This window comes from Penicillium mononematosum (assembly GCF_028829835.1).
Source record: "Penicillium mononematosum strain IBT 11891 chromosome Unknown utg000001l:1.0-4488741.0:1.0-4491989.0, whole genome shotgun sequence".
Taxonomy (NCBI): domain Eukaryota; kingdom Fungi; phylum Ascomycota; class Eurotiomycetes; order Eurotiales; family Aspergillaceae; genus Penicillium; species Penicillium mononematosum.
The window spans coordinates 2,837,941-2,851,806 of NW_026643271.1; the positions used below are offsets into that span (position 1 = coordinate 2,837,941).

At 47.8% G+C, this 13,866-nt stretch overlaps 5 protein-coding genes across 5 annotated transcripts; 2 read left to right on the forward strand and 3 right to left on the reverse strand.

Moving 5' to 3' along the window:
* Window positions 1-685: 685 nt before the first annotated feature.
* Window positions 686-1,705, forward strand: N7519_001058 (RTA1 domain-containing protein; the record flags this gene model as incomplete). Its single annotated transcript, XM_057287836.1, has 3 exons — window positions 686-857; window positions 944-1,186; window positions 1,248-1,705. The coding sequence occupies 3 exons, from the start codon at window positions 686-688 to the stop codon at window positions 1,703-1,705; spliced, it is 873 nt and encodes a 290-aa protein (XP_057153919.1).
* Window positions 1,706-3,637: 1,932 nt separating this feature from the next.
* On the reverse strand, window positions 3,638-5,963 carry N7519_001059 (putative C6 transcription factor; the record flags this gene model as incomplete). Its single annotated transcript, XM_057287837.1, has 5 exons — window positions 3,638-4,156; window positions 4,207-5,120; window positions 5,174-5,672; window positions 5,730-5,841; window positions 5,902-5,963. 5 exons carry the CDS (start codon window positions 5,961-5,963, stop codon window positions 3,638-3,640), a joined length of 2,106 nt encoding a protein of 701 aa, XP_057153920.1.
* Window positions 5,964-6,639: 676 nt separating this feature from the next.
* Window positions 6,640-7,955, reverse strand: N7519_001060 (aromatic ring-hydroxylating oxygenase subunit alpha; the record flags this gene model as incomplete). Its single annotated transcript, XM_057287838.1, has 2 exons — window positions 6,640-7,120; window positions 7,174-7,955. 2 exons carry the CDS (start codon window positions 7,953-7,955, stop codon window positions 6,640-6,642), a joined length of 1,263 nt encoding a protein of 420 aa, XP_057153921.1.
* A 960-nt stretch (window positions 7,956-8,915) lies between these two features.
* N7519_001061 (Zn(II)2Cys6 transcription factor) lies at window positions 8,916-11,409 on the forward strand (the record flags this gene model as incomplete). The annotated part of the gene is made up of 6 exons (XM_057287839.1): window positions 8,916-8,992; window positions 9,087-9,243; window positions 9,311-9,399; window positions 9,466-9,606; window positions 9,661-10,894; window positions 10,948-11,409. The coding sequence occupies 6 exons, from the start codon at window positions 8,916-8,918 to the stop codon at window positions 11,407-11,409; spliced, it is 2,160 nt and encodes a 719-aa protein (XP_057153922.1).
* A 291-nt stretch (window positions 11,410-11,700) lies between these two features.
* Window positions 11,701-13,099, reverse strand: N7519_001062 (NAD(P)/FAD-dependent oxidoreductase; the record flags this gene model as incomplete). The annotated part of the gene is made up of 2 exons (XM_057287840.1): window positions 11,701-11,941; window positions 12,000-13,099. The coding sequence occupies 2 exons, from the start codon at window positions 13,097-13,099 to the stop codon at window positions 11,701-11,703; spliced, it is 1,341 nt and encodes a 446-aa protein (XP_057153923.1).
* Between the last annotated feature and the right edge of the window lie 767 nt (window positions 13,100-13,866).

Below are 13,866 nucleotides of genomic sequence, written 5' to 3' on the forward strand. Positions count from 1 at the left end.
AAACCCATCCATTCAAATATAGTTGAGAATACTCGGGAGGGACCTTGATGTCTGGCGAAAATCGTTGAAGATTCGTCACATTAGTTACCCACTGGTTCGACACGGTTTCCAAGGTTATTATAAGATTATCATAGTCCGGAGGTTCATTTATGTCAACGGTGTAATGTATGCTGTAACGGAACTAGTATTTGTACCATTCATCGCCATAAATCATTAATATCACTGCTAATAATCTCGTACAGATATTGCCAAGAAAATGAGCCCCTGGGGACTGCTCAATGTTGCCCCAATGAAAACGCAAAAGCCCTAGCAATATGGATTATATGAACCAAGGGCAAGGTGCTCGAATAGTCTCAAAATATCTACAACATAGGCAGACATGAAAATTCAGTTCGTCCGTACTGCTAATCTCCGTTGCCACTCAGGGACTCGATCGGCAAACCCGAGAAAGCGAATACGGGTGGGTCTACTCCGTACCAACATCGTGTCCTGCCCCAGATGCGAGTACGACTCTTAGCTCTTGGAAAAATTTCTACATTCAAGTAACCATGGAACTCTCTATATTTAGCCAACTTCTGTTTATATATATCTGGACATTCTTGCCAGTCTCTCCATTCAACTCCAAGTTCCCCCATAGCACTCCACATACTGAGTCGATTAACCGAACACCGGACGTCTATACAACATGAGTTCCAACGAGTATGAAGGGGTGGACTTTGAACTCTACCGCTACACACCATCTCTAGTGGCTGCGATCATCTTCATTGTTCTGTTTGTCCTTGCGACTGCCTATCATCTTTACCAAGTCGTCCGTACACGATTCTGGTACTTTACCATCTTCGTCGTTGGAGGAGCCTGTGAGTTTAGCCAGCCTGGATACAAGACCTTCGACCATTTCCTTGTTATTGTGCATGGTTCAGAGCATAGCTAACAGATGTTCTAGTTCAAATCATAGGTTACATTTGCCGCGCACTCGCCCACAACGACAAAGAAAACATCCCAATCTATTCCGTTGGCACAATCATGATCCTCCTGGCCCCTCCTCTATATGCAGCATCGATATACATGACCCTGGGTCGACTCATTGTGCATTTGGATGCCGAGAACTTGAGCTTGGTGCCAGTAAAATGGCTTACTGCAATCTTCGTCACGGGAGATGTGATTGCGTTTGTGATGCAAGCAGCTGGTAATTCTTTCCTTTCAATCAGACACTATCCTTGATCAAAGAAGGCTAACTATGAACCAAGGCGGCGGAATCATGGCAAGCGGAACTCTCAGCGCGATGACTACTGGCGAGCACATCACGATTGGCGGTCTTGCCGTACAATTAGTGTTCTTCAGTGTGTTTATCGTCGCGTCATCAATCTTCCATTACCGCATTCGCAATAACCCGACTGAGAAGTCTGTCGGCCGATCGCGCACAAGTACTTGGGAAGCCGTCATGGCCGGGCTGTATGTGGCCAGCATTCTCATTCTCGTTCGGTCTATTTTCCGATTGATCGAATACGCTCAAGGCAACAATGGATATCTCATCAGCCATGAGGTATTTATGTATGTCTTCGATTCGATGCTCATGTTCTTCGCCATGGTTGCAATGAGCATTTTCCACCCCTCGAAGGTTCTTGCTCAACCATCGAGAAGACGACGTTCTTTGAAGAGATCTCATTCAGAGAACACGGAGCTTTACTCCTCGACAGCAGTATAGATTGTCTATTAGCCAACCGGAGTTAGACGGAGTTTTTCTGTTCTTTTCTTAAACTTAAACTTGATGATTGGGGATACAAGGTCTAGAAATTTCCAATGAGCCAGCAGGCAGTTTCTTTTATCACTTTTCAGATGTCACCATCTATTACTATAAGACTCCAAACGCCGAAAGAAGCATTCGCATTACTGAACGCTGGTTATTCCGGATCCTTTCTCCCAAATAAACTACAACGCTATCTCACGAAAAGAGTCGACGACCGTTGAAAGACAGTTGGATAGTCTATTACTAAATTTTTCGAAGGAGCTTTTCTGTTATGAAAGTGCTAGGCGACGGACGTGAGTTAGGCCTACTTAGCTCTAACATTTACGTGAATTCAACAAGAGAAAGAGCCGTGTTCATATGCATAGAATACTTCTATTCCAAACGGTACTAAAGGCAAAGTCTGCTATGGCGCACTAGCAGATAGACACAGCTGTACCCCTGCAGGCATTCCCAGAGATTTTGTTAGGAAAGGCATTTCTTCCCTCAAACAAACCCGCAATAATCTAAATAAAAGGTTTGACAGCGACATGATACTCTACGCCAACTTCCCTTTTAATAGCATTTGACTCCGAGTGCAGCTCTCGACGCCATCCTTATGAACTCGGCCGAAGCCCCTCCGTCCAGCATGCACATATATCGCACGGTATGACAAGTTCGTGACACAGACTGTCCAATAAGAGAAGGTTTCCATACTTCACCATTTACATATGCAGAGTTTCGGGACTGTTAAGAGACATAGCATCTCAAACCCGATATGTCGATCGAGTCATTCCGTGTATCCCGATGCAAGATTCAACAATCGGAACGATGGAAATCCCTGATCAAGTGATTCAAGCCGCTAGGGGTGTAGCGGTTTCCGTTTATTGGTCATGGGGTCATGAAAGAAGACTTTGGATCCATGATCGCGATATCAAATGGTCTCTTCGATCTACTGGACGAGGTCAAAGCAATTGCAACATGGAATCCAGACAATATTGGATGGGAAGAACTCACAAATATGTCTGTCTACTGGCCAGCCCGATAGTAAAGACCTCGGGAATCATACCAGTTGCAGTTTGGGGAGACTGTGAATGACATCTGGATCACCCACGACGACCGGCCTGGTTTCGAGACCGCCTTTCCGCTTATATGGACCGCGCCCGACAAGTATCGAATGTTTGATATAATGTTTCGCACGGGGCTCTGTTTGTCGGATAGATTCTTCATCGAGTGTCACTGTATCTCACGACCGAACTTGTAAACCACTATGCGTCTACTGCATTACTTTTCGTTGGCGAAGTTCCCGACGGCAAGGTGTATCATCGCGCAGGGGCACATGTCGACTTGGGAAATTTTCACTTTACTTCTCCATAGAGACGTCCAGGTTGGGCTGGAACTCTGTCCAGGTCGCGAGGTTGTGACAGAGTTCGGTATTAGGGACGGGTGGACCAAGTTGAAGGCCTAGGCTGGCGATATCGGTGCAATATTGGCGGTTTACTCATGTCCTGGTTGGATGACCGGTTCAAGTCAACTTTCCATCGTGTTAAGACTCCTTGTGAGCCCGGCGACTATTTTGGCGACTGATACAGCATTGGCTACTTCGATCAGCCCTGTAAGGATTCTTTGATCCAGGAGCCGTCGAAGAAACATCTGATGGTGACCGTAGCTCAGTTTACCGAAACCGCTATGGAACGGAACTTTGGTCTTGCAGGAGGTCGAGGACGGTCGCAGAGGCATAACCTGTTCGGAACGCATGGGCATGGAAGTTTTCATCTGGGTTTGGTTAGGAGTTCCGCACAAGGGTATTTCCGCATAGGGGCTCCGGGCAAAAAATAAGTGCGGACATGGAGATGAGAGTTACGGCCTGACAAGACAGTAACGCCGCAGTAGAAGTCAATGAACATATTACTCCTATAAGTTTCCAAAGTCCCACCAAGTCGAGAATCCGTCAATGTTTCCGAGAGCGGATTCGGAATCTGGATATCCCACATTGTTCTCCATATCAACAAACTGCGAGGGATCTGCCCATAGCCAGGGGGTATTGGTCATTAAACTGTCAGCTGGCGCAACAAGTTTCTCTCCAAAATCGAAGTCAGAAGAAGCTGGCGTGCAAGATCTGTGCGGCATGGTTGGCGGGATGTGGGCAGCTTGGCCACCATCCGCAGTGTTAACTGTGACATTCGGGGACATGGCAACAATAACCTCCAGAGTCGAGGCAGGGTTGTCGTCCGCCTCTTCCGTAGAGACGGTTGGGGTCAATGATGGATGTAGTAAGCCACCGGTCGATACTTCGTGCGGCCTTGGTTTGCAGTTGACTTGGAGAATATCCCACATTAAAGGTATGCTGAGATGAATCTTCTCGGCCTCCCAATCATGGTCAATATTTTCCGAACCGCAAGCAATCCGAGTCATCTTGTCCAGCGTTTCATCCTGCGCGGTTGTTAGCATTAGAATCTCCTTTTTAGTGCCATGAGACCGACCAGGATGCCGCAAGCAGGCGAAAAAGACACAAAGCTCTTGAGGAACCTGCGGCATTTTGTGAAATCAACCTTGGATTTGTACTTCAGCCGGGGATCCGCAGCACAGCAGTAGTACAGATGCACTGTAGCTGCAATGGCGGCAGCGTGTCCAAAGAACGGATCGATCAGTCGCATCTTCTTCTCAGACACCATGTCTATCATGCGAACGACCCAGGTAGCGTGTAATAAGACCAACTCGGATGAGCGTCTCCAGAAAGCGTTGGGTATTGCCAGATTGTCGTTGTATTGTGATGCCACTATGTAGAGAAAGGGATGGTTCAAAACAGTCAAAATGCAATGGTAAGTGAACTGTAGCTTCAGCCATGGGGTCCAGTAGTTTCGGCTCAATCTCAACTCCTCTGCCGTTCGCTCGTAAAATTTGACCGAGTCATATCGATGGCACTGGGAAAGCTTGTTCTCGATTTCCGTAAGGTCGGAGAGCACCATGGCGTACATGGAATCGTGTCGCCAGGGTTCTTTGAGCCTATTTCGAGCACAATCGGAGACATATATTCTCACTCTGCTCCAGACCCAACCGAAGTGGGCCGCTAAGCTCCAAATCCCCATATCGGATGATTTGGAGCAACCAAGATCATCTGTTGGCAGCGGAGGTGGTTTCGCCTCGGTCGCGTCTTGTCTTGCACGGTCGAAACTGGAGGCAACATAGAAGGTGCGCATGACTTCAGACGGGATACAGAGAAACCCATTTTGCTGCCCGTAAGACTGTTCCAGACATTGGAGACTCCAGAATAGACGCTTCTTTCGCTCGCTCATGGGACCTTCGCCGGCATGGCTCGATTCCAGATCCAGCGTTGCTGAGCGGCAAAGATGTTGAGCAAGACCCAGATGGAAGCGGCCGAGGTGTATATCTCCATCTAGAATAAAATCAATATTAGGAATCTCTTCACCCAGTGCCTGAGGGTCATACCTAGAAATGAGGAATAGGAGAGTAGACAGAGACTCTCAATAGTTTCAAGCTCCACTGTGCCGTTGGCCATACGAAGCATGACCAGACTTCTTGCACTGTCTCCATAATGTTGTAAATGCTCGCGGTCTCTTGAGAATCGTGAGGTCAATGCGAGGAGGCAACAAACGAGCTCCTCTGACAGATAACTTGGATCTGAAACCTGCTCACGATCAAAACACCAAATCGGTTGTCGATGGCAGTATTCAAAGTAAAGATCGATAGCTTTCGCGATCGCAGATGATGACGGGTGAGAACTCGAGTCGTCGAAGCCAAACCCGAGGAAGAATGGGTCATTGACCGTGCTTGGTTCAATGGACGGTGGGCGCGACGTGGCACGATAGCATGTTTCTGAGATCCCATTTCCTGTCTCCTGCGTCTTTTCCGATGCAAGTGCTTGGGTTGGTCTGCCACCACTCAGGATGAGGTTCACCTTCTCTTCGAGGAATGCCAGCCTGTCGTCCTGTAGGAAAGAGAGAGTCAATTAATGTGTCACAGACAGCTACAAGCCAGTACATACAGATTGCCCTCCTCTAGAGCCTCTGGGTATCGTGGTATAAAGACATGGCTGGTTCAGACGGACACAGCTTGAGCAGGATGGTTTCTCGGCCGGACATCGGGTCTTCTTTCTTCTATATGGAGATCAGTTCCACCCCGACCAATAGACAACCTTGGAATGTAATTTGCCTTACCTGCAGTTGAGACAGGCCTCATGGGAGCGCAACCTTCCGCGGGCGCTCTCTCGTGGCATCATTGAAGAAATAAATTAGAAAAGGCGGAACTAGCGGGGGTATTGACAGTTAAGATAGATATAAATGGGATGAGATCGTCATGACGAGATTAAAAGAGGGGGAGGGAGATAATGAGATTATGCAGGTTCCAAGTCCAACTGGGCAGGGCATTGGAGTAAATCGGAGAAAGGGCGAGGGTGGATAACGACCGAGTTGTCTCCTCTTTTCCCCCGCCTACAAACATAAAACAGTCCGAATCTAGAATCTGATGTGCATGGATATATGCATATAACCTGAAATCTATACTGGAAAAGGTTAAATGATCCGTGTAATTGATTTTTCTCTCTTATCTTTGCTAAAATTAAGTTCCTGTATGGATTCCAAGGTTGGCGTAAACTATCTCCAACTGGTCTGGCGAGTCATCCAGAAGTATAATCTTACGGGCTTGCTATATAATTGGTCAATTTCTTTTTATAATCTTGTAATAAAACCGTTCATATGACCTTCCAACATTTCAAGGTTCTTTCATGCTTTATAGCTATCCCCGTGATCAAAGATATCCATGGATAGTTGCATGCAACATGTCATATTCACATAACAAATCAAGGAGGAAAATAAAAATAAAAAATAAAAAATAAAAAATATCGACAAACGAAGAACGAAGAACGAAACAAAAACACTCCGCTATTATGCAAATCATTAAACCACCATAGTCTCAGGCGCCGTCGCTTCCCGCAGGGGAGGTCCACCCCCACATCCTCCTCCACAACAACCCCCAGCCAACGCTGATCCGTCCTTTGTTGTCAGCTTAGAGCAGAAGTCCATATCATCTTTGCTGACTGCCTCGTCCTTGGGGAGTCTTTGTCGTGCAGGCCAGAATTCCTCCCCTGCATCCTCTTCCCGCTTATGATGCTCTGTGATCAAGTCACGAACAACAGCCTGGAAGTGGACCAGTCCCTCTCCCGTAGAGTGGGGTTGCTCATTCGCAAAGTCTCCGGTGGTTATATTCTTTTGTGTCTCAACGCAGAGATCTTTGCGTTCGGAAATAATACGCTTGTACACTTCGTTGATGGTTTCAAACTCCTCATCGCTAGAGTTCTTGTTGCGGTAGACTTCGCAGCGCACTGAGCATGTGGTGGGACCCGTCGGCACGAGTCGCTGCATGAAGAAGAAGTGGGGTCTGCGTGCACAATTAGTATTAATCAGATTACATTGGGACGTAATTGCACTTACGAGACGGTCATAGCAGCATTAGGGAAATAGTAAGTGGTGGCAGTCTTCAGCCCATTGGCAATCTCCTCGGATGTGGATTTGCCATCCACGGCATATGAGCTGAGATCGGAACCCGAGGGAACGTCAGAGTGAGCCGTGTTATATTTGTCTGCCATGATCTTCCAGTTGTACTCTCCGGTGATCTCCCAGGTGCTATCGAAGTTATAGTCCTCGAAGTCAAACCCCTCGAAACGTGGCTGTAGGTCGATTCCTTTGAAGTCATCTTCCCAGGAAATCTCGGGTTCCTCGCCAGCATCTAAATTGAGCCAGATGAAACCGTTGGCATCAATATGAACGTGGATGGGAAGCAGGCCGTTCTTGCTCTTATCGAAACCCTCCACCTCTTGGTACCCGGGTGCCTTGGCAAGTTTGCCATTAAGGCCATAGGACCATCCGTGATATTGACAAGAGAAAATCCGGGAGGTGCCACCCTCTTCGGTAACCACTGGGAATGCACGGTGCCGACAGACATTGTGGAAAGCATTGACATTTCCCTCGCGGTCTTTCACCAAAATGAAAGCGTACCCGGCGATATTGTAACGGAGCCAGTCGCCCGTTTTGGCGAAACGCAATTTGTGTGTGGTTAAAAGCCATTTCCGACTGAAGATGGCGCGTCGCTCAAATTCATGTATATCCTGTGAAGAATACCACGAGGCGGGGAGAGGGTGAACTGGGGAATTGTCGGCAGAGGTGGGACGTGCCTCTGTTTCCCCAAGTCCGAGGTAATTCTTGAGCATCGACATTGTGAAAATTGAAAGACAAGGCTATGCAAAAGGACCAATCGAGGAATTCAATCTAGTGTTTTGTTTATTGTCTTGGGAGTCTGTTAATTCTGTCATCCAGAGCAGAACGTGAGTTCCTTAATATAGCCACGGAATCTCTGGATCCCAATGACAGCTACCATGATCATGAGTTCATACTTCCCCATGAGGATATGGAATCTACAGGTTTCTACCGATCACAGGATCGGAGCGGAGGCTAAGCCGTTCGTCGCCCGAGCTTTTTTAACATCCGGTAGAACGTGCTAGACCCAGACGATCAGAGAGAAATCGGTTGACGGCTGCAATTACCGCGCTGGGTGGACGCCACTCGGGTGGTCGGGTTTTCTACCGAGTTTGTGGAATCAATAAAGAGGAGAAAAATATGCATGCTGCAGGTTTCAATGTTCGGAGGGTATGGAGATAAACGGTTGATATTCCAACACTGGCTAGACCATGGTGCATCGCTGTTACGAGGTTTAGGCGCAAACCCCCACATTGCATATTTATATTTAGCTAACTTGAAAAAAGTAGATATCAAATTATTTCTGCACGAATAAGCTGAAGGCAGTCCTCTTGGTATCAACTTCCCCGCATAAGATCGCCGATCACATGAGCGGCTCATGAGTTTATGAACTGGCCCCAGATAAGGACCAGTTCTTCTCTTCTCTGCATATGCAACCTTTTAAAAAGGTTCTGTTCTCTGACTTGAAATAGGGGAAATCAAGAAATCACTTACATTCTCGTGTCATTCTGTAGGAACTGAAGAATTGAAATAAAAAATTGAATATGGAAATCGTAGAGCTGATATCGGCAACACCTCCGCCAAGATGTACCGTACAGATACAAACTGATACGAGTTGGTACCCCGCACAGGACGACTTGGCATCTTCAAACAGTCTTGATCGAGATCAAACTTCTCATTTCAAGGCCAATTTGCCGAGTATGAGCTCTATAGGTGATAACTACACCATACACAAGGTTTCTTTAAAGCGAACCCGGCAAGCTTGTGGTCCTTGTCGGTAGGTGCCAAGCCCCCGATAAAAAAAAATCCTAAATCCTGAGAAGGTCAGGGTACCCGATCGACTTTCGATTTCTGATATGCCACCTTGATAGTCGGAAGAAGGCGCGTTGCCCCGGCGAGAAACCAACATGCTCGCTGTGCCACAGGCTAGGGCAACGGTGCTCATACGGACCGCAGGCGTCCCATGCGAAGAACCATGCCGTTTCAGCTCCTGTGCACAGCCAGGAAACACAACACCGCACCAATGAGGTATTAATGCTTCCTATAATAATTGAGCGACTGTATTTGATGTTTGGAACTATGCTAAATATATCAGATCCAAGGGGATATCTCGAGCTCTGGGTTGAGCTCTGCGAGGCTTCAGCGCATCGAGGAAAGACTAGACATGATGGCACATTTACTCCAGTATGGAAAAAGCCTTTGTATCTAAGCCTCGGAACTCGCTAATCAGACATTTTCCGAATCCTACAGAGAAGGCTTACCAAGGTCTAATTCGTTACGAGAAGTATCGAATGATAACCAATTCAATGATGATCGCGAGCCGCAAGAGGATTCTTATGATGAATTCGAAATAATGGATTACCCAGAGAATCAGTTGCTGAATTGCCAAGAGTATGTTTGGACTTCCCCCTCATAGATCATCCCAAATATCCTAATATGAAACAGAAGTGGTCTTTCAGCTGCGTTTATCAAGCAGGAAGTGGATATTTATCTTACCTACTTCCATGACCAGCCATATTGTCCTTTTCCAAAAGAGTGGTTGTTGAGACACACAGGCTCATTACCACCAGAGGTTGCATTCCCATTAGTGGCCCTCACTTCCCGCCTGCCTCGACGATTTCGCGGCGCTTTACATGAGAACACATCCGATGCGAGAAAATTTGCGGACAAAGCTTGGGAACTCCTGTCAAATCAATACAAAGATGGCAAGATGGGCCTTTCATTTCTTCAGGGTACATTTCTCATGGCCCAGGTAGATTTCGCTGACGGAAAAGCGCATCGAGGGTACGCGTCCGTTGCCCTCGGACTGCGTGCGATTCAATCCGTGGGGTTGAATAAAGAACAGGGCTCGTATCTCTCGAATGACCCGGAAGGCGAAACGAGAAAGCGCATTACTTGGGCCTTTTTTATGCTCGATCGCAGTTATAGCGCTTCCCGAAATTATTCACTGTCCCTCTCAGACAAGCAGTTCACCCTTCCATTTCCTTCCCTGGAGATGGAAGCACTGCTCGGTGATAACGAGTCACGGACCCACGGGTCTTTGCATGACGGTCCTGGAAAGCAAGGGCAGAAAGTTGATCATGGAATTCTGGTCTGTCTCCTGAGACTGTACTCTTTATGGGGGAAATCTACGGAGTATGTCTTTGAGCCGTTTGCCGAGAGCTCGCTACCTCCCTGGCAAACTGGGTCAGCTCTCGCGATTCTCGAGTCAGAGTGGTTGCAATTCGAGACACATTTTGCAGATGCCCATCGATATATAAATGTGGATTTCAAACGCCGCGCCCGAGAAGATCCCCAATCTCGTACATACCTCTCGACCTGGGTGTGTGTTCAATTCCTTTTTCATTCAATCCAGTGCCTACTGCATCACCCATTTGTGATCATGACCAAGCTTCGCAACTTTAACGGAAATCTGTCGGCAACATTTCTGCAAAAGTCATTTGAGACATCACTCCTCCACTCTCGATGGATAGTTCGGTTCATAAAGGAAATGTCAGAGGTCAACTTTGAGACCTGTGATCCTTTTCTGGGGTATTTGGCTGCGATTGCCGCAACAATTCAGTTAGAGCACACTGGCAGCAAAAATCCGCAAATCGCTCTTCTGCTCAACAAAGAATTTCGAATCCTTGTCGACTTCATGACGGAGTTATCTGTGTATTGGGAAAATATGAGCGTCCTGGTAAGTCTGCTTGCACAATATGGAACCAAATTGCTGATTATTTTCCCGCCCAGGTCAACAAAGTGAATGAACTTGCCGCACGTCACCAAAATTATGGATCACTCTATTATAATCAAGAGGGTTTCTCGGGCGCTTTATCCAAAATGCCAACCCCTTCGACTATGCCTAGAATGTCCCCAGAAGACGAGGGCCTCATGTGGGAAATTCTTGATTTTGGCTGCTCATCTGGAGGGGACGTGGCAATGAAGTTTGGAGATTTGGCTATTCCCCGAGAAAGCAAAACCCAAGCAAATGAAGGGCATCCCACACAACGAGTAGGCCAGCAAAACAAGCAGGATCAGGGAGGGGGAATGACCCCAAACCTTCCAAATCTTCACCGAATATCTGAAACCATCAATGAAGGCACTTTGCCTGAGTGGCCATTTCAAACGAGGGGTGGTGGTGATGTGCTCGCAGCGATGCCGGACATTCCAGATTGGATGATCTTGGGAGATTATATGGCAGAGCACTTGTGAAGTAAAGGGGGTCTGTGAGCTCTGTAATATAGTGTAATTATAGGCGTTCCATCTATCCTGTTGATTGCTTTTCGTGTCCTTCGTTATCCCAGAGAAAGGTAATGATGAACCTTGGAATGTTTTCATAGCGTTACTAAAGCACTAAAGGCTTCCAGGGATTCCAAGGTTGATCCCGAACGTCTACTTTGTCCAAAGGTATATATTTAGTGACTATAGTGACTGCAAATATTGTCAAATGTTCCTGTTTGTAACATGATGTATTTATTGCTTTCATAGTGCCCCGTCATACCTTCAAATTTTGCTTCCCCGGGAGGAAGCAGCTTTCAACGCCGTGTCGAATGTGTCCAGCTCTTGAGCAGTCAACTCCCTTCGCTCTGGTCCTCCACGACTTCCATCTCCTGTAAATACCTCTCCCTGGAAGCGCTCGCGGAATTGGGTAGGGAATTTCCATTTGTCAAGCAACTCCCGCGAAAGCTTGCGTTGGAAGCTCCCAACAATGTATTTTCCGATGACAGGCAAAAACTTGAAAGCACTAGACACGATAATGTTAGTTCGGATCCCTCAAATGGTTTTCTGCTTGGTTCACTTACTGTCCGCTTCCTCCAGTAGCAATAAACAAGTTCTTGTGCTCCGGGTGGAAATCGAAGATGAAATCTCCGGTCGGAGTGTCGTTGTACCAACAGATTCCAACCTTTTCAAAGCCCCTCGATGCCAGCTGCGGGAAAAGATCCATCAATCCAGCCGTGAGTCGTTTCAATCCATCGGCGGGGATGTAATTAGCTCGTGAAGCAACTGCTGAGCTAGGTGGTGCGGATGTGACCGAAGGCTCCGAGCGGGTATAACCGAACCCATGACAGGCGACTTTCAGGTAGCCAGTTGGCTCATGGGGAGGGAAGGCAAAAAAGCCAGTGGAGAAGTTGAAGTAGATAGGCAGGTCCCTGAGCTGGCTGACTTCCTCTGGGGTGAGGCGTAGATATCCCACAACCTGTCCCGCGGCCAGCATCGAGTTCCAAGCCGGAATGAGACTCGAAGTCCATGCGCCAGTAGCGACGATGAATTGATCACCCTCGACCCGTCCGTTCTTCGTACGGACAGATTTGATCGCTCCGTCTGATCGCTTTTCGAATTCTTCGACCTGGCCATTCGGCCCTGTAATAAAAGACACGCCTGCTGATGCACAACGAGACATGAGACGAGAACAAGCAAGACCTGCATCAGCCCATCCAGCGGATTTGTTGTAGAATCCGTCAAACCCAGGACTGGCTAGCCGGCCAGTCAATTTGGGGAAGTGCTGTTTCGCCTCTTCGACGCTCCTGACTGGAACCCATTCTTGGCCCATTTCGGTCAGGACGCGCTTTGTCTTACGGCTGTACTCTTGTGCTCGAGGCTGCACGGGCTGTTCTGGGGTGCCATCTTGACAGACCCATAAGCAGGGCGTTTGATGGAAGGCTTCTTGATAGTCCGGGGTCTTCCAAAGATCAAACGCCTCTTTTGCAATCTCAGCATAGACAGCATCTCCATAGTCGAATCGAATAACGCGAGAGATGTCGTTGCTGGATCCGTCTGGAACCGGTGGCACTGATCGGTCTAGGATGGTGACGGACTTGTAGCCTTCTTCCTTTAGTCTCAGTGCAGTTCCGAGACCGAAGGCCCCAGCCCCAATAATGACGATTCGCTGGTCTTTCTCCATTGTTATTGTGAACGTTGAGATAGTAAGGTGTCATATGGCATCATAATGACTACTCTGGGTATTATATAGTTGACAGGCGGAAGCCATGATCCGTCCCTCACGGCCCGTCAAGGCACATCGGGGATAGAGATTCGGGACCTTTGGCAGTACAAAACATGCCATTGTTCGAAAATAGTAGGCAAACACGTCTATCCACTGTGGATAAATCTTGTGGACAACAGTAATGATGCTGAGGAAGGACGGGCCGTCAGTTGCACGGTCCGGGTACGGTCCGGGTACGACACTGCAAAGACCACCTAACCTTGGAATTGTGCCACTTCTGACTCAGCAGGTGCCCCGCGGGTATGGATCCCATCCCTACCTGCGATGTTTACTATCATCCCCGTCACCATGCCAACCTCATCTATAGGCGGCCAGTATTCGGGTTGGTGCTACTACCCGGGTGAGGGATTCGTAGAATCAGCCCGAGTCGTGCGACTGCACTAGTGTTGGGCTCTACAGTGTAGGGGCCAAAGAAGCAGAGAGGAGAGAGTTGTATTGAGAGAGAAGGAAGCAAGCTCCCAACAACAACTATCTAGCTAATCTAGCAAACGAGTGGTCGATGCCTTGGAACCCAGGCATCCTTACACAACAACTAGCTCCTTCGGCTGACTTTCCCTAGGACAGTGATGCCGACCTGAAGTACCTCCTGTGAATTCATCTTGGTTTCCAGATCGATATTGATGATCTGGGAAGCTGGGACATTGGCCTCACCGGATTCTCTCTCT